Consider the following 19,465-nt stretch of genomic DNA (forward strand, 5'->3'; position numbering starts at 1 on the left):
AAGCTAAACAGCAGCAAAATCCATGTATTACCACCATTTCTTGTCCCCTTTTTTTTGAATGCCTACTGAAATCACACAATTATCCAGAATTGCAAGAGCTACAGCTAAAAACAGATAACACAACTAACCTGTATTTATAGCTATCAATCCATCTCTCCACGCATAGTGCCATTACTGTTGGTTAGTATTGAAAATGTACATAACTTACCAAAGTAAGACATGTGATGACAGTTAGAGAGAAGATACAGGCAGGTATAAAAGAAACTCTGAAATTGGACCCACAACTTTTAAAACAAACTGATTGAGTACTATGTTGGCCTATGGACCATGAAATAATAACAATAAATAAGAATAAATAGCAATATTAAAAAGTGTGATATGTGATTCAATGTTGCAGGAAGGATTCCTACAATGAAATATGTGAAACACTTTGAACAATTGGAATGAGACATGTAAAACCACGTATTCTGATTAATGCATGATATTAACAACAGAAAACCATGTCACAACATTTTTCTGTGTAAGCTCTACAAGACCAATAGTGTTGAGAATTCCCTGGTCAGCGGTTTTAACGTATTTCATTGTCAAATAGAAAGCACTCACTCAGATTTCCGAAAGCAACCAAAATGCTTGACATGAAAGTTGGGGAGTTGACAGCAGTTTACATTAGAAGGCTTACCTTTGTCTGGATCAGTTAGCAGGGCTATGGGTGTTTGCAACTGTCCATTGATATTTAAACAAATGGGATTTTTTTCATGAGTTAGTTGAAGAATGAAACTTGGGTACTCATCACCTAGGAATCAGTAGAAACCAAAAAATATTGTCATTTTTAAAAGGATAGTGCAATTTGTGAGTTTGGACCTGTCTTGACAAACCTTCAGTGAAGTCATGCCAAAACTACATTTGGGTCTTCCATCTTGATTCAAAATGGTGGCTGGTGGCTAAAAGTCATCCTGCTTACATATGATAAAGTCCTCATAGAGTGGGCTTAAAATTAAGCCATAGAGATAGCACTAAGGGAGGTAACACCTTGAGCTTTTTCAATTCCCAAATCACACGTGCTACATATTACACACACACTCTCCCTTAACAAACATGAAAAGGTAGTGTGTGTGTGTGTGTGTGTTTTTTAATGAACAGCAACCTCAGAAGGCTGAGAATTTAGGAAGAGAGGAGCTGCTTTATACTGAGTCAGACCATTGATCCATCTGTATCAGGACTGTCTACACTGACTGCAGAGGTTCTCCAGGGTTCCAGGCATAAGTCCTTCCAAGTCCCACCTGGGGATGTTGGGAGATTGAATTTGTTCTGAGGAGTGGCCTGGGTGCTGCTTAACCTGTTCCTCACCAAACATTTCCTCACTTAGTCTTGAATGCTGCTCCCCTCCACCTTACCAATGGGATTCCAAATACATGTACCCAGATCTGGAACACCTCGTGGAGGGGAAAATATATTAATAGAGAATAAATTGTGGATTACTCACCTGGGTGTCTCCCCAGCAACGTGTATGAATAATCCGCATAATCTAAATAACCCAAGAATATATAAATAGTTAATTTTCTGCTAGTACATAAGTATTAAATCAACCTTTCATAACCTGGTGTCCTCCAGAGATTTTGGACTATGATTCCCATCATGTCTAATCACTGGTCATATGGACTGGGGTTCTATTTTTTGTTTTTGTTTTGTTTTAGTTATTTTTTATTTAACAGGATTCTTATTTTTTATTTATAGTGTACCATTTAAGATATAGGGACACATTGCTACCCCCTAAAAAGATTTCCTAATATATATTTTATCACATTCAGTATGCAGCAAGCAATACTGCCAAGTGGCTTTTAAATACTGTATATCAATTGCCAACTAATTTTGACTGAAAGATTCATCTAGGAGAAATGCCACTTGATGTCCCTGAAACAGGAAAAAATCTGCTAGGCAAAAACACTCAGAAAGTGAACACTGACAGCTTCATGCATATTTATTCTTAAGGATAAATAAGCATTCCTCCCTTCCCAAGAACACTGAACAAGACACTTAAAATTTTGTGGGTGTCATGCTACCGGTATTTCACACTGACAAATTCAGGTTGCACAACTAAAGGATATTTGATGCTCTTGCACACAGAGAGAGACTTTTTGCAATAAAGAATGTGGCAGGAAAAAGCACAGGAAATTGTGAGATAACAAATGTTTGATGCAGCACTGCTCAACCTCCCTACAATTTCTGCAAAGAAATGAGGATGAATGCTTAATAACCTGTCACCAGGAAGCAACGCTAAGCCACTTACAAAACAGCTATTAACAATCCCTTACCCATGAAGTGAAAACCAAAACCTGGAAGCTATGGTTGGGAGCAAGGACCTCAGGACCCCATATAGAGACCCTCCCCACTTGCAATCCTTCCCAAGGCTATTTCTGCCTCAAGTTGTGGAAACAGAAAACTTTTGTTTTTACATCCATTATAATATGCCACCATTGGCTCCCAGGGACCAACTGCTTTACAATGGCTGCAGAAGAAGGAACACAGAGTGCAAGATACAGTAAGCCTAAACCATACAAGAATTTGATGGAGCATTACCTTGCGCAGAAGTAAGAAACGAATCGGTTTGCAAACTGGGAAAGAAACTGCTATCTATTACTGCTGAAAAAGAAGGAAGTGTTTCAATTTGCGCAAGTACAGAGGCAAAGCACATTCTACCCTAATACAATTTGTGTCCATACTATCCCTGACATAAATATAACCCTTCTAGTTCCCTCCCCTCCTTTTTCCAACTGCACACATCGTGTTTCCAACTTCACATGGCTGTGTCCAATGGCACACAAAGAGAAACCCTGCTTGTGGCTCCACATCTCCAGAGAGAAAGAGAGCCACTCTAACCCCATACGACTTCAGCATTGGCGGATTTTAAGTGACTCTGCAACTTCTGTACAGGAGAGAGATAAGTGCCTCAATTCTCAACACTCCAGAAAACAGACTGTGGAGCTGTAGCTGAGTAAGTCTGAATTAAGAGTCACAGCCAGGAGAGGAGGAGCCATCTGGCTAGAGTCGAAGTATCTAAGCAGCCAACCTTTTAGCTTAACTTCTCTCTCATCTTGACAGGGTGTCACTCGTAAAGCCCACCCTCCCTTAAGAAGCAATGAAACTGCATTAGGACATAGGATGGACAGATGCAAAGGCCACTGCTGTCATCAGCCTTCCAAGTCTGGCTCAGCCAACTGCAGGCATTCTTTCCCCCCTCTTTAAAAACACATTTAATTAGTTTATTTGTATGAATATTTACTAGGGGCTCTGATCACCAACCTTGCATACCCCCCTGCAAACTCCCACCCTCACATCAGCTCCCTTCCCTTGCAAGTTGTTAACTGTCTCCCCTCCCCCTCCCCCTCCCTCTCAGCGAGATAGGAGTGGAACCACTGCAAAGTGGCGCCCCCTATTCCAGGATGCCATGGGTATCTAAACAACACTGGATATAAATTGCTGTTTATAAAATCATCTTAATATACTTTTTATTATATATCCTGGTTCCCTTCAGAGAAGAAAGGCGTTCTTACTTGTAGTATCTAATTTCTAACAAATCCAAACTCAGCAAGAGATTTCCCCCCAAAAGAGGAGGTGGGTTGGAATAACATTTTCTGGAAGAGAGAACCTTTGCATAAGCAGATGTTTGTCCTGTAGTCTTTGTTTGAGATACAAACAGGATAGAAATACCTCGAGAAGGAAATGGGTAACTCGCAAACATGTCGTAACTCCTGGAGTTGTAAATAGGATCGCTACCTCCTAAAATTCTTGAAGATTGAAACTTCATGCCTATGAGAGAATCTCATGGTTAGATCATTTTTCTCACGGTATATGAATTCTTAGGAATAAGTTACTGGTACAGTATTTAATTGTTGAATTAGATTACATACCAGATGTTCCAGCTGCAACAGTGTATGCTTTCTCATTATCTGGACAAAGAAACAAGGACAGGTTCATTGGAATGTAAGCTCCATCTGTATTTTTATTTCTTCTGTGTTTGCACCCACTGAATTATGGCATAGCCTTTTAGTGCTATTGGGAAGTAATGTGTGCTAATCTGTCACCTTTCTCGAGTGATCTTTTTGAGCAAACTATTTCATAGCAATACTACGATTCCACAGTTCTGGGGTACCTAAATTGCTCAGTGGAAAAGATATGTCACCAATGTTACAATAGACTTTTGTTAATTATTACTGAAGTTATTGGATTCCAATGGGTCTGACCATGACTTCACAGACCATCACTCACAGTCTTTAACCAAATTCTATTGCTGAAAACTACAAACCAGATCAGGAATAATGCCAAAGAGTTTGTCTATTATATCACTCTACCAAGAAAAAAAAAGCACACCAAGAACTCTGGCCAGTATGAATAATAGGAATAAATCCTACTCGCAAGTCAAAAAACAAACAAAAGTGTGTATTCTGATAAGAATCACAAACTTAAACAGAGATTGCAAACTTAAGCAAGAAATACAGTTTCAAACACATAACAATATGTGTAGTACAATACTTCGTTACAGTGTAAAGACACAAGAGTTCTTGAGTAACAACGAATACATATTAGTTCATATTCAGAAAGGCTGTGTGTGTGTGTGTGTGTGTATGTATGTATATATATATGTGTATGTATGTATATATATATGTGTGTGTGTGTGTATGTATGTATATATATATATGTGTGTGTGTGTGTGTGTGTGTGTATATATATATATATATATATATATATATATATATATAATGGAGCACTTTCTGCCTCCATCTGCTATTGACACTCCTTCCTATGTATTGGATACGAAAACATTCATTGGAAGTATTGAGAATATTTCTGTACCACAGGAGGCTTCTCTTGCGACTCTGGACGTTGAGTCCCTGTATACCAACGTTCCGTTACCTGAGGTGAGGACAATTATAGAAACACTCATAAACTCTAGGACAACAAAAGAACCTCCAACACATTTTTTGCTGGGTATTCTGGACATCATCCTGGACCACAACTTTTTTCATCACTTAAAGCAGTTTTATTTACAAATCAAAGGCATGGCCATGGGCTCCTCTTGTGCACCCTCAATCGCCAATATCTATATGATATACTTCGAGAAAACTTTCATTCTAAATAACCATAATCTATTTAGATCTAAAATAATCAAATATTATCGTTTCATAGATAATTTATTTTTGTCATGCAGGATCAAGACGCAGCAACACAGTTCTTACAATGGATCAATTATCAAGATCCGAACATACCTTTATCTGGTACGATTCATGGTACATCAGTTAATTTTTTTGGATACTACAGTATTCAAAGATCATTTCCAACAACTGAAAGTCCGTCCATACCACAAACCAACTGACCGCTACTCACTATTGCATGCTTCATCTTTTCATGCTTCACATTTGCTTAAGAATTTACCGTATGGGCAGTATTTAAGACTGAAAAGAAATGCATCATTACAACATGACTACAAATCAGTGGCCAACCGGCTTTCACAATCCTTACTAAGACAAGGATATACACCACACACTCTTCTTGCAGCCTGAAGTAGAGTGGAAACAAAAAATAGGAATGACCTCCTTTCTATAAAAACTTCTGATAAACCAAAAGAAGATCGCATTTATGCAGCTTTGCAATTCACACCTTATACATCCACCATTGAGAAGTCGATATATAAACATTGGCACCTCATATCCAACATCCCAGGATGCCGAAAACCACCGTTGCTTGGACTGAAAAGGATTAAATCACTACGGGATGATTTGGTTAAATCAGACCTGTTCGCATACCCAGCAGAAACAATAAAGGGATGTTACAAATGCGGTAATTGCAATGTCTGCAAATATGCACTTCAAGTAAAGGAATTCGTCAACGAACAGACTGGTTTTAAGTTCCGGATTGAACACTTTAGTAATTGCAACACTAAAAACAGTGTATATGCATGGATGTGTCCGTACAAGAAGTTATACATAGGCAAGAGTACCAGACGGATAAAATTATGCATAAATGAACACCGTTCACGAATCCACAACAGAATACTAGAAGCCCCCTAGTAGAACACTACATACAACAGAAGCACCAGGAAGATGATTTTGTATTTTTCATCATTTGGAAACCTAGAGCAGACTTATTCAACCAGAGGGACATAAACAGACTACTGTTACTACAGGATGCCCAATATATCCATCTACTTGAGACAATGACCCCTAAGGGTTTGAATGGTTATCAGGACTATACTTCCTTTCTTTAAGAAATTTAAACCATCATAGCTGCCCTCTGAACTTTAGAACTCTCAGCCATCTGAATTCTAGGATTTTATGCCTTTAAGAAAACTTAGAGGTTATCCTCCTCCCATTTTAAAGTACATATAAAAGGCAATTAGGCTCACTTCCAAAGTGAAAACGCAGAAAAACCCAAGATACATGCTGATCTACCCACACTTAGGTGAGGAAACATGATTATATGGTGCTTTATAATCTTCAATTTGATTCAAAATATGTAACTATTGTTAATACTTATTATTTTCAGATACTATATCTGAGAAACATAGAAAATACAAGATATATTCACACGTGTTCTACAAATTAACATGACCTCTAAAAAATAGGTAAGGAACCAAATGCTGTATAATGCTGTATATAAAAAGTATATAAAATTTATAATTTACAAAACACATAATTTATGACAATTTGTAATTCAAATGTAATTTTATGTATTGTTTGATATTACCAGATGACGAAGGTATCTACATCGAAAGGGGGCCCTGTCGTGGTCTCTACCCCTGAATTGACTCTTGATTTCGGCTCTATACATATAACGGCCTTTCTGAATATTTCCTGATTTCTACCCCTGAATAGTCCCTTGACTTCAGCTTTATATACAAAACGGCCTTTCTGAATATTTCTGAATATGAACTAATATGTATTTGTTGTTACTCAAAAACTCTTGTGTCTTTACACTGTAACAAAGTATTGTACTACACATATTGTTAGGAGTTTGAAACTGTATTTCTTGCTTAAGTTTGCAATCTCTGTTTAAGTTTGTGATTCTTATCAGAATACACACTTTTGTTTGTTTTTTGACTTGCAAGTAGGATTTATTCCTATTATACATACCGGCCAGAGTTCTTGGTGTGCTTTTTTTCTTATTATATCACTCTAAGCATTTCACACTATTTTCAATTGTCAGACCAAGGGAAGCAATGGTAACACTCTATTCTGCCTTGGTCAGACCACACGTGGAGTCCTGTGTCCAGTTCTGGGCATCACAGTTTAAGAAGGATATTGGCAAGCTGGAACACATGCAGTTGAGGGTAACCACGATGATCAAGGGTCTGGCCACCAAGCCTTATGAGAAATGATTGAGGCTATTGGGTGATAAGACTAAGGAGAAGAGAAGACTAAGAGGTGATATGACAGTCATCTTCAAATATCTGAAGGGCTGTCCCATGGAAGATGGAGCAAGCTTGTTTTCTGCTGCTCCAGAAACCAACGAACCAATGGATTCAAATGACAATAAAGGAGATTCCAAATAAACATCAGGAAGAACTTCTGACTGCAGTGGAATGGTTTCCCTTGGAAAGTGGTTGACTTTCCTTCATTGGAAGTTTTTAAACATAGGTTGGATGGGCATCTGTCAGAGATTTTTTAGTTGTGTTTCCTGGCATCCCTCCCAACTCTTCTGTTCTATGATTCTATGAAAGGTATATTCAGCACCAGTAAGATATCAGTGCTATCACATCAGTGACATCACCTTTCTTCACATAATTATAAGCTACAAATCATTATCATTGTCTCTATAGTTATCCTTGTATCTGGCTGTTTTACCACTCTCCCAACACTCCCAACATAGCCAGAGCTCTCAACTCATTCTTCTAGCACTGAACTTGGGTGAGATTCAAAAGATAAATGTGTGTGCAAACTGTTTGTATCACTTCAGTTTGACATGGGAACAATTTGTTCTGATTTACCTGCCTCTGTAGGCTTGTTTGCCACCTCTTGAGCATCAGGTTTGGTGACCACCATGGAAGTGAGGGGTGTGACAAATCCAAACTTCAAGGAGATGTTCAAAACTCGAGCTTCCAGGTTTTCCCGCCGTTCTCCATCAGCTGAAGCACTAGAATAAAGAGGCAAAAGCTGCACTGTCTGCTTTCTACACATGATCCAGTGAAACAAAATACAGAGGCTGATATGCTTTGGGTTTTATGTTAGGAATGTTGGCTTCTATCCAACTAGATAACAGCAGACACACAACACTCACAAGTGTAATAGGACTTCCCCTCCTTCTCCTGCCCCCAAGGGCCCCTTACACCACCCTCTAACCTGCTCTGAAGGGTTTGGGGCGGGAAACCCAGAATAGATTTCGGGGGTAAGCAAGGGAGAAGATGGGGATGAGTTGTTCTGTGCTTGCAGACGTTGTTTCATGTGCACAGTAATTTAGTTTGATACAACCTGCTATGATTTACACCCTCTCACTGAAACAGACATATCCACACAATACATTTAAAGCACATTTATACAGTCATGGCTTCTCCCAAAGAATTATGTGAATGTAATTTTCCTCACAGTTCCCAGAACCTATAACAAACTATATTCCTGGGATTCTGTTGAGGAACGTATATGCTTTAAATATATATTCACATTAGTATGATGATAATAATATCAAGTATATATAAGAGTGTATGTGTTAGAGTATTTTGGTATATATCCATATGTTCCCCCCCCTCCTTTAAACAGTTCTGTGTTCTTTGTTCTTTCCCCCCTTTTTGCACCACTTTATTGTTTTGTAACTGAAAATTTTTCAATAAAATATCAATTATTAATGTATGGTGTGGATGTGACTACAGTAATGAAAGCCAATGGATTATCAGCATGAGCCAAGATCTTGCAGAAGGAAGTGTTTCTCAAGTCACTAAGCAACTATTACTCACTTAACATTGTGCTATGAGTTGCAAGGAAGTAGGCTGTATGCCGAGACCCTTCTAATCCCTGGATCCAGCAAGTGTTAAAAACTAATTCCTGGAATAGCCAGGCTAGCTTCCTGGTGAGGTCATGGACTGTTAAGGTAACAAAAGAAGTAGATATGTGCCAGATAGCAAATGGGTGCCCCCCTTCCTCATCTTGCTGGTAGTTAGAAAGATAAAGGCCACGGTTGGAAGTTAAGTTATGGGAGCTAGAATCTGGAAGCAAAGCTGCAGGCTGGGAAGCCAGACAGAGAGCCATGCCTGATTTCTGTTGGGATCCAAGGTTGTGGCTATAGGAGAAGAATGATCCTCTTGAGGTGTTAATGCTGTGAACCCCTCCACCAGAGGTTGTGTGTGTATGTACGTGTAAATAAACCATATACAGTCGTACCTTGGATCCCGAACGCTTCTGTAGCCGAACGTTTTGGCTCCTGAATGCTGCAAACCCGGAAGTGAGTGTTCCGGTTTGCGAACTTTCTTTGGAACCCGAACATCTGATGCAGCTTTCGATTGAGTGCAGGAAGCTCCTGCAGCCAATCGGAAGCCGTACCTTGGCAGTTGAACGTTTTTGGAAGTCGGACGGACTTCCGGAACGGATTCCATTTGACAACCAAGATACCACTGTATCACAAAGAATACACAGTCTCATTCCCAGGGAAACATGAACCCTAGGTAAGCACACAGAACCCTGCCCTGGAATCTCACACTGCTCAGAGATTGGGGTGGCTTGCCACACTATTATTAGCTTACGATTTTTCTAGTAGCTGTTGAATTGTCAAGTAGGCCCATAATCTCTCAATGAAATTTCCAAAGATGTATTTCTGATGCTGGAATACTTGTTCCTTTTCTCTTATATTTGCATCTTCTTTAAGAGTAAGTTCACTGGCATGCTGAAAAGCGAGTGAGGAGTGCGAGTTATTCAAAGTAACACTCGATCTGAATACAAGCAACACATACTGTTTTCTACACAAACGGATGTAGAGGGAAAAACCCATTTAAGCAAACTTTTAAGATTGGAGGAGAGAGAGAAAAGTAGGCATCTATTGCATTCATTAAAAAAAAATGAGGAATAAAACAATAGAAACAAGACAATTGTGAGCTCATGTTTTTGCTGGAGAGGCTGGGATCCAAGGGTGCATGGCTGCCATGTCCCCCTCATGCTGCCCTCCCCAAGGGGTCTTGCAAAGCAGTTCAGGGCTAGCTCAGGGAGGGTGGCTGGAGTAGCCCCCTCCCTGCTAGGTCCCTGGTTGCATATCTTTAGGCGCCAGGCAAAAACATTTCTTTTCAATAGGCATTCGGCTGATTAACCTTCTATGGCTTCTTAAATGTGTTTGTGGGAGGGAGCATCCTTGGTTTGTTTTTATACATAATAAAACAATTTGTATTTGTACCACAGAATGTTGGGGACAGAAAAATGACTATGCAGCCCCAAGTTGTCCATACAAAATAAGCCATTTTTTTACCCAGTACTTACTCCTTTAGCCTTAATTTCCACAGGAAGATCATCAACGTCATTGCCGAGCTTTCCAGCTACAACAATTTCAGAGCCATCAAAGAGCAGCTTGAAATTACTCTGAGTTATTTCCAGTACGGCATTGTCTGGGTACTTCATTTCAATCTCTTTCAGGATAGGCGTAGCTACCTCCTGATAAAAGCCCTTGAATGAGAAAGACAGAAAAGGTAACCATAGGAACAAATCTATTGTGCCAGTCTAAAAAATATGGGCCGAATTCAAATAATAGGTCCCATTGGCATAGCTGTCAACCCTCCCTGCTGTTCCCCACTGCTATAATAAGGGAATTTCCCCCCAAAAAGGGAAAGGTTCACAGCTATGCCCATTGGCAGAAGCTTGCACAAATACTTTTGTTAATGCAATGGGACTCTCCCAAACTCTCCTTCCTCCATGTGCCCCTGCACCCTCCAAAATTGGCTCTGGGGTGGTCAGGAGAACCCCCAGAACAGCATGTATAGGAAGCAGAGAGGGGAGCTAAAAGGCATGCCAGTGAAAGTAGAGAAATAGGTACTGCTGCAGTAGGAAGGTAAACAGTGTTTCTATGTGCTCTGGTTTCTGTCACTGTGTTCTGTTGCACCAGAAGCAGTTTAGTTATGCTGGCCACATGACCTGGAAAGCTGTCTGTGGACAATCACCAGCTCCCTTGGCCTGAAAGTGAGATGAGCGCTGCTCCCGATAGTCGCCTCCCACTGGACCTAACCATCCAGGGGTCCTTTACCTACCTTTTACCTTATAGCACAACACTGAATTCCTCTCTATACAGAAATATTTTGGCCTACCTGAAGACATTTCTGAGATTCTTCATTTAAAATATATCTATATGCTTTGACTGTTGTTTCTCCCCTACCTGGAGCTGCAAGGCTGCATCTGAGTCCTCGTATATACGGCGAGCCACTCCCCCATTTTCTAAAGCCATCTTCTCCAAAAAGGTGTAGCTGACGTCAAATCCAAAGCCAAGGCAGTAGATGAAATACTTCCCATTATTAGCTTCTCGTATGTTTCTTTGAATCCTATCAATGTTGGTTTCACCTGTCATATATAGGTATAAAATGTGAACACACCCCAGCCACTGATAAAATAATTAAATATGCTGCATTTTGAAAGAAACAAGCAGATGTTGGGAGTATCAAAAATATTTATGAGTTTACAAACACCCACTGACTTTTCAATTAAAGAACAAAGTTTCAGAACCCAATATTGGATATTTGTGTTCAACTATAATACATATTTCTTCTGTATCTAGAAAAATATTTTGTATTTAGAACTTCCTGTTTCTTATTGAGAAACTGCAGGAGAACTATACTGTAACCAGATAAAGGCTGTATTTTTTTTCCCCATCTGAAACTCATGGATAGAACTTCGTACAATCTAGTAAGTCTGAAGTAAGTCAAGGTATGACTTACTCCTTGTCCGTTGTATGGATTTGTTGATAAGTATGCATTAAAAATAAAAATATAAATGAAAATAATAGCAGAATGTGTGGCTATGCTGTTTCTTTTTTATTATTATTTTTTATTTTTTTATTTTTTTTTACAAAATGTTTATTACAAAAGAAAATTACGTCAGGCCACATATATGAACATAACCATGTGTTGGAGGATTGGATGAATAGCAACCTTGCACTTTCCTTCATCAGGGTACTAAATATTCGGAGCTCAAAAATGATTCAATCGATAAGAAGACCATAACCAACAGTCTCTTGGTGATTACCCTAAAGACAACTCTTTGCTGGACTAGGCTCTCAAGCACCTACAGCCTGCTGGCAGCCTATTATTTGCCAGCGATTAGGGGGTTCCTCAGCACCACAATGACTGAATCTCCACGCAGGAACATCTTGGAGATGTAGCGGTCCTTGTTGACAGGTTTCGATTTCTTCTTGCCTTTCCCACTCTTGGGCACCTCTGTCCACATCTCCTTAACGTTTTCCAACACCATGTTGCAGTGCCTGTCAAAGGCTTTGACCCGGCCAAGCAGCTTCTTGTTGTTTCGACAGTTGATCAGCACCTGAGTATTGTTTTTGACAGACTGGGTGAGAACAGAAAGGGGCCCTGTGTTGAACTCTTCCTCCTCCCTCTTCTGCAGCTCCTCTGGGGTCATCTCACTCTTGGGCTTGTTTAAGAGGCTCATGTTTGGGCCCTTATCCTCTGCCTAGCCATCGACTCGCGCGGCGAAATGCTCCGTTGCGGGTTTGCAAATGTGAGCGCCTTCCCACGCTTCCGCTTCCGGGGCCGCGCACGCCGCTGTACGGGCATTTGCAAGCCGGCCCTTCTTGGCCTATGGACTCTATGGCTTTGCCTGGCTATGCTGTTTCTAACTTACCAGTATTAGGTTGACCGTCTGACAGCAAAATTATCATGGAAACGCTTTGGTCTGGCAATGACTCAGCTTTGGTGTCTTTGTCCAGCAAGTTTATTGCTGTCTGAAGAGCATCATTAATATTTGTTGCTGTAATGGGAAAGAAACATGTCAGTGGATTTGACCAGAGATTTATATTGTTTTTCATAGATCTGGAGAGGAGTCTTCAAAGGTATGGAGGGAGGGAGACAGCCAGGGCCGTCCCAACAGTCTTGAAAAGGTAGCCAGTTAACGGTTATTTCATTTCTTATTTGCAATATTGTGAAATCCAGTCCATAAACTTTGAACATACAAAAGACAAAACACAAAAGAAATAAATGTGAAGTTACTGTTATCACTGGGTATTGAAACAGTCAATGGTTTCATGACTGAATTAAGAGAAACAGGCAAGTTAAATTCATTCACTCTTAATGTTGCTGTTATAAATAAATAAATAAATAAATAAATAAATAAATAAATAAATAAAGGCTTTATTTTAACCCAGTCCATCATGTTTTATGTGTGTTCCAGTTTGCCAAGGTCTGGAGGAGTTTTAACCCAGGCCTTAGAAAAATGCTCTAGAAACCAGGTGCTGGAGTGGATGAGGCTACAGATTTCTGCTGGGCCTTTTCTCTTGCCTAAGGGTTGTTTGAGTTCTTAATAAATCGGGTCCTCCCTTAAAGAGGGCACGTATTGCGGTGAGGCCTGGCAACCAAACCCTGTGTTGTGGGTGTGTATGATTGACAGCCACAACACCCAATCGGTAGGTCCCTCGATGCAGGGTTCAATCAGCACAATGGGACGCAAGCTGAACGGATCAAGGGACGTATAAATACCCATGCACGTGACCCAGAGCTTCCTCTTTCGGTGCGTCCATCGGAACACCCGCCCACCTCTCCCTACTTTTAGGGCTTGTGCGCTTGACCTTGCTATGCTGTCGTGTGTCGTCTGTCGTTGGGGCAGGGGCACGGCAGGAATTTTTCCCACTTGGCTGATTGGCTGTTGCCATTTGGGTTTCGCCTGCCGTGTAGCAAATCGTCACAACTTGCGGATAGGCTCTGGTTCAGGTGATAGGGATGGGAGAATGCTCTCGCCATCCCTATGTGAAGGGTATTCCGTTAAAGGAATCCAGGGACTTGATGGTTTGGTCCACCCCTGAGAGGGGGTTGTGCCCGTGCCTGAGTCCAGGGGGACATTTTGGGTGGTGGATAGAGCATGCCCCCGGCTTTCCGCTTATCCAGGTGTTCACCCTTGGCTAACCTATGCTGGTGCCCTGAGTCAGTGCTACCTGCGGAGCAGGGAGCTAGTTGAACCAGAGCCTATGCAACCAATCACTTGCTGTAATCAATAAAGTTGTGGCCTAAATTCTGCCAAAAAGCAAACCAAAATTTGAGTCTTCTCTGAATTTATTTGGGGTGAGGTTAAAAGGTCTGAACATGCAAAGTGCTTTGGCACATCCTGCATTATTACTGCAATGTTTAATTGCTGGGGTGGGAGGAGAGGTCCTTGTGGGATTTTCTATTTAATGTGCCAAAATATCTTGACCAGCCTTGAGTGACTTGGCACCTTGGTGGGCATTTGCTCCTGCATCAAAGGCAAGATGTTGCCCTGGGGATATGGGGAAAGAAAGTAAAAAGACATAGACTAGTAGAAATCTATGGCTTAAAGAAAAGAAAATAGCACTAAGTACACAAAGAAAAATCAAGAGACAGGCAAGTTTAAACATACAGTATGCAAATGGGTATTAATAAACTGAACAATTAAGAGCAAAGTCTGAAATTGAATACAGAAAGGAGAAAGTAACCAATGAAGATAAAGGAATAGAAGAGGAATATGGTCATATTTCTGAGCAGCAAAATCATAAGAAGCTGTTGAATGAAAAACGGAACACCTGAGAATTAGGTATGGACTTTAAAAATACACCGCAGGGAGCATTTCTGATTAAAACTCTGCTGAAAAACTTGACAAGTCTGTTCAGTTGACACACTTACATCCTCCAGCATAAATGTTCTCAACATATCGTTTAGCCCGTTCCACATTCTCCTCTGTAGCTGGCAACAAACTTGATTTCCATACAGACACAGTTCCATCAAAGAGAACTAAGCTAAAGTGGTCTTCAGGATTAAGGTCTTCCAAAATCTTTTTCATTGCCTCTTTTGTCTATAAAAAGTAATAACATTCGTAATTTCCAGTCACAGAATCAGAATCAGAAACTTAACATTAGACTTGTATTTATATAAATATTTCTGCAGAGTATGGGTCCAGCAGCCTACGCCTTGGCATGTCTGCTCATATGGAAGTCCCCCTGTTTTTGATGGAACTTATTTCCCAGTAAGTGGACACAGAACTGCAGCCTAGCAACTATGTATTCCCCCCCTCCTATATGGAAGTGGTTTTGTGCAGAAAAAAATGTAGCCCAGATTGAAGGACCCTGCCTGTGCAAGTTGCTGTGGGCAAGATGTGTCCCAGAACAACAGTTTTTGTCTGTGTTGTGTGTGACTGTGATATTGTTCCAATTTTAAATTTCATTCTAGGCCATTAATATCCCTCTTGGTCCTGCTGTGGGATAGCAGACTCCATGAAGATTCATTGTGACTGTCAAAGACATACTGCTATTGTCACTGGTATTTAACATACAGTTGACTTAGCAAGGCACAAACACCAGTATTTTCTGTTTGGAAACAAATTACCTGCTCTATTTTCTTGCCACTCATAGATCCACTCGTGTCTATGACAAAGACCACGTTTTTGGGAAATGCTGGCATTTGACTGGGTGCAAAATAATGCACAAAATATCCATTAACAATCTGAAAACAAAATAAGTGGCGTTAATGTATTACACATACATATCTCAACACAGCAGTGTATAAAATGGTGGAATTAAAATTAGTTAAGGTGCAGAATAATTTGCATGAAGTAAAACTTCTCAATATCTAATGAAGTTGAAGTTCAGGATGGATTAAAAAACAGACTTCTTAACATAATGTATAGTCAAACCATGGAACTTGCTCCCGCAGGAAGCAGTGATAGTCACCAACTTGGATGCTTTTAAAAGAGGATTAGACAAATTCATGGAAGATAAGACTATTGATGGCCACACAGGGGCGGAGGAAGGGGGGTGCTGTGGGGAAGGGCTGCCCCAGGTGTCACCACTGAGCGTGCAGGGCACGCGTGCCACCAGAGGCACCTGATGGGCTTGTTCGGTTGCTGTGGCCACAATGGCTATTTTCTGCCTCCACAGCTTCTGAATGCCAGAATGCCAGAAACCACAGGAGGGAAGAGTGTTCTTGTGCTCAAATCCTGCTTGCTGGTTTCCCACAGGCAACTGTTCAGCCACTGTGAGAACAGAAAGACTAGGAAAATGAGAAGCCAACATCTGTTTGTCTGAAGGAAGTTCCTGTTCTCTTTCTTACTAAAGAACCTAGAAAACTGACTGGAATGTCTAAATCTCAGGAAGAAGATTATGCTACAATTCAGTTCTGGTTCTTTTTCAAACAAAAGTTTAGGGGTTGCTGCCTGAAACTAAGATTGTACAATTTGTAAATAGGTCTTTTCCTATGCTCCCCACCCCCTTGAATTTAGCTAAGTGGTGCCTATTACTCTGAATTCTCAGTAATCTTTTACCTGTATATCACCTGCAGTCTCACTCCTTTTAACATCATAACGTATGAGAAAATCTCCATCGAGGAGCGTGTCATCCAGTCCAGGGGTTTTTCTTTGTTGATCTATGGTTGGTTTAAATGAAATGTGGGCCTAAATACGAGCCAAAAAAAGAAAACAATCAGAAAAGCTAACATAGGAGGGTCAGTGATTTATTTTTTTTACAAGCATGCTAAGTCTTGTAGTCCATGTAATACACACCTTTGTCTCATCCTGCACCTTTGTTAGGGCATTGTTCAGTTCATTGGTTATGAAAGTGCTCTCAGTTTCCAATGCACTTATACCTTGAGGTTCAAATATGTGGGTGTCAATCTGAAGATAATAAAAAGATGCTTCAGCTACAACATGGGGCCAGCAATTGGTGTCATTTATAGAAAGAATTTATATAAATTCAAAGAATTTACCTGAAAGTGTTTAACAAGTTGTTTGGGCTTGACCTTCATCAGCAGTTCATACTTTCCCAGCTTTCGCTTTAGAAGTTCCTCGTATGTGAGTTCAAAGTTAACTTTGGCAGCTGCTGCAACATTGACTGAAACACGAAACTGTTCTAGTTTTCTTCCAGTTGATCTGAAGGGAAATGAAGAATTTAGGCTTTATGCAAGAATTTGTCTGCGAAATGAACACTTGAGTGATATTAAGTTGTGCCCATCCACTAGCAGAATGGACTTCCATGTGCCATGAGATGTTTCCTTCATCTCCTTCCCCTGCAGATGCAGTTTGTGTCCCACAAATCTTTTCCAGAGGATATGGGGACCCACAAGAACAGATTTGGTAGGCAAAGGGACCTGCAAGGGGGAGAAGAAGAATGAGAATTCCCACTGCATGAGTAGAAGTCAACTCATGTGGTACTGGATTTCGAATTAGTGTATTGGCCCATCATAAAATGTTGCCCAAAGACTTAAGCCAACCATGTAATTGACGTGTGTTGTTTTTTGAAAGCTATTTGCAACTCGTTATAATTCTTTTAAGTTAAATCTCAAGAAGGCAAAGAATGGAAGGAAACACATCTAAACAATTGTACACATTCATGCTGAATGTTTGTGCTAATCTGAAAGGGATGATCTAAACAGAGGATACTGAACAAAACAGAAGATACTAAACAAGCAGACCAGAGAGAGAAATTCTTCAAAGCTCAACGTCACTTATTGATTCAGGCAAAAGGAAACAGCTCACTGAATCACTGAGCATGATGGTGCAAGAGTAGGCTTTGAAGATAGAGCTGCTCAGTCTACACTGGTATCAACACTGCAGGCCAATTAATGTACATAGTATACTTGTATTGATACTGGAGTGCAGATATTCAAGACAGGCCTCTTATACTTTTAACAGTTGTGTATAAGAGGGACATGTAGTTTGTCTTGTAGAGGCACATGGCATCATTGGTGTCTTTCATTCAACCACGGAGTGCTGAAATAGCAGCATCCAAAGCACCAGGGATTCATGGAAATTTGACTGTTCTAGAGCACATAAATAGGGATGTTAAGAGCTCTGCAAGCTACCTGTCCCTTGTCTCCCTGTGGATAGGACACTGCTGAACTTCCAAAAGCTTGGGACATGACATTTCTAGAACATCTGATGTCTTTTCTGAATACTGAAATGACAGTCACTTCCCAAATATTCCTGTACATATCTATCCTCTCTATGGCTTTAAAGGTAAAGTTAAGGGACCTCTGGAAGGTTAAGTCTAGTCACAGGTGACCAAGGGCAGCAGCAGTGGGAGTTGCTTACTTGACAAGTCCGGCACTTTGTCCTCGTGAAACCGCAGCATCATATTGATCTTGTGCAGATTTCTTCTCCTTGATTATTCCAGGATATGTTTCTCCATCTATGGTCCTTAACACACAGTGTTTTGAACAGTTAAAATCATTAGGCAGAGACCATACCCATGTCCCCTTATGCAGCCCACCTCTTCCTCCCCAAAAAACTGCTCTGGAAATTGGGTGACCCTTCAGAACCATGTGGGAGGTGATGTTGGGGCTGTTGGAGGATGGTGAATTCAATTCCAGTAAGATTCTGCTTTTATAAATTAAAAGGTGAAAATTGTCTCCTCCTTCCACTCATTGGGACATTCGGTTGATGGCACTGGAACCGCTTACTGGTTGCAACTTACTTCCTCAGATGGAAGAAGCCTTTGCATCACAGAATAGCTGGGCTGGAGCAAGCCCTCTAACTTTTAAGAGGCCCCAGACATGAGCTTACAAAGCCTTACATGCTAAAGTTTGTGATGAAAGCTGACTTGGGTAATTCCACTTCAAAAAGAGCCTCCTTGGATTCATTCGCTCTGTTGACAACTCTGCTGGTGATTACTGTGTGGGCATATCGTGAGGTAACTTTGCAGTCCACATGCAGGCTGTAGATTTCGATGGCATTCTAGAGAAGAAGAGGAAAAGATTCTCTGAATTCAGTCAAACTTCTTCCACACCAAATGTATTATTGTAGAGCAAGATTTGATCAACTCATTTAGTTGTCAGAGCTATTAGAGAGTCCATTAATTAGGCTTCCACTCTGGCAGATGATGTTCATGCTCCTGCCCCCCTCCACTACACCACTGGTCAGACCATAGGTCCACCTAGTTCACTGTTGTCCACTGACTGGCAGGCTCTCTAGTAAACCTGGAACCTTTGGCATGCAAAGCAGATACTCTAACATGGAGTTATGCATCCTCCCAGATTATAAATTAAATTAGTATTTTATATACTCCCTCAGTATTTGAGACAACCAGTTTAATAGCAGTATTAACTAAACGAGACATGTCTAATTAAAAAAGGAGGACAATTACCTCAGGTGCTGCAGGTTCCACAAATACTTGTAGTGAAGAAAGAAACAGCCAAACGACAAAAAAATGCCTTTCCATTTTGGATGTGACAAATCCACAGAAGTGAGGTCTTTTATAGGAAAGAGTTAATGAACAACTAACGTGTGAGGGCGTTTGGGGCTGATGAAGCCTAATATTTACCCAATGAATCAGAACAATATTCTTGAAA

The 19,465-nt window shown here is 40.5% G+C and overlaps 3 protein-coding genes and 1 long non-coding RNA gene across 9 annotated transcripts in view; 1 reads left to right on the plus strand and 3 right to left on the minus strand.

Annotated features, from left to right (window-relative positions):
• LOC117041695 (inter-alpha-trypsin inhibitor heavy chain H4-like) overlaps positions 1-19,465 on the minus strand; it is a 64,718-nt gene that overhangs the window by 4,846 nt on the left and 40,407 nt on the right. The window contains exons 15-18 of one of the 6 annotated variants that reach the window (XM_033140723.1): positions 3,709-3,807; positions 2,578-2,640; positions 1,484-1,525; positions 680-793 (exon numbers count right to left, since the gene is read on the minus strand). The exons of 4 other annotated variants lie outside the window; for them this stretch is intronic. In XM_033140723.1, coding sequence (XP_032996614.1) covers positions 680-793; positions 1,484-1,525; positions 2,578-2,640; positions 3,709-3,807 — 318 coding nt within the window. The remainder of the gene's footprint in view (positions 1-679; positions 794-1,483; positions 1,526-2,577; positions 2,641-3,708; positions 3,808-19,465) is intronic. One more of the 6 variants, XM_033140729.1, reaches the window with a different exon arrangement.
• LOC117041700 lies at positions 6,410-7,371 on the plus strand. Its single transcript, XR_004426001.1, has 3 exons — positions 6,410-6,456; positions 6,541-6,619; positions 7,243-7,371. It is a non-coding gene; the product is annotated as an uncharacterized LOC117041700 (long non-coding RNA).
• On the minus strand, positions 7,932-19,358 carry ITIH4 (inter-alpha-trypsin inhibitor heavy chain 4). The gene is made up of 13 exons (XM_033140730.1): positions 19,261-19,358; positions 18,691-18,851; positions 18,210-18,314; positions 16,886-17,048; positions 16,683-16,793; positions 16,446-16,574; positions 15,512-15,628; positions 14,813-14,981; positions 12,807-12,932; positions 11,335-11,516; positions 10,449-10,631; positions 9,725-9,864; positions 7,932-8,127 (listed from the first exon to the last, which is right to left on the minus strand). The coding sequence occupies exons 1-13, from the start codon at positions 19,333-19,335 to the stop codon at positions 7,947-7,949; spliced, it is 1,842 nt and encodes a 613-aa protein (XP_032996621.1). The 5' UTR covers positions 19,336-19,358; the 3' UTR covers positions 7,932-7,946.
• On the minus strand, positions 12,256-12,658 carry LOC117041698 (small nuclear ribonucleoprotein Sm D2). Its single transcript, XM_033140734.1, has one exon. It carries the CDS (start codon positions 12,612-12,614, stop codon positions 12,258-12,260), a length of 357 nt encoding a protein of 118 aa, XP_032996625.1. The 5' UTR covers positions 12,615-12,658; the 3' UTR covers positions 12,256-12,257.

This window comes from Lacerta agilis, chromosome 2 (assembly GCF_009819535.1).
Source record: "Lacerta agilis isolate rLacAgi1 chromosome 2, rLacAgi1.pri, whole genome shotgun sequence".
Lineage (NCBI taxonomy): Eukaryota > Metazoa > Chordata > Lepidosauria > Squamata > Lacertidae > Lacerta > Lacerta agilis.

Excerpts from the sequence above, each read along its gene's own strand:
- LOC117041698 (XM_033140734.1), bottom strand. The coding sequence starts at position 12,614 with ATGAGCCTCTTAAACAAGCCCAAGAGTGAGATGACCCCAGAGGAGCTG.
- ITIH4 (XM_033140730.1), bottom strand. The coding sequence starts at position 19,335 with ATGGAAAGGCATTTTTTTGTCGTTTGGCTGTTTCTTTCTTCACTACAA. Across the intron at positions 16,794-16,885 it reads AACTTGTTAAACACTTTCAG|ATTGACACCCACATATTTGA; the intron begins GTAAATTCTTTG and ends TATTATCTTCAG. Across the intron at positions 16,575-16,682 it reads AGGTGCAGGATGAGACAAAG|GCCCACATTTCATTTAAACC; the intron begins GTGTGTATTACA and ends GCTCGTATTTAG.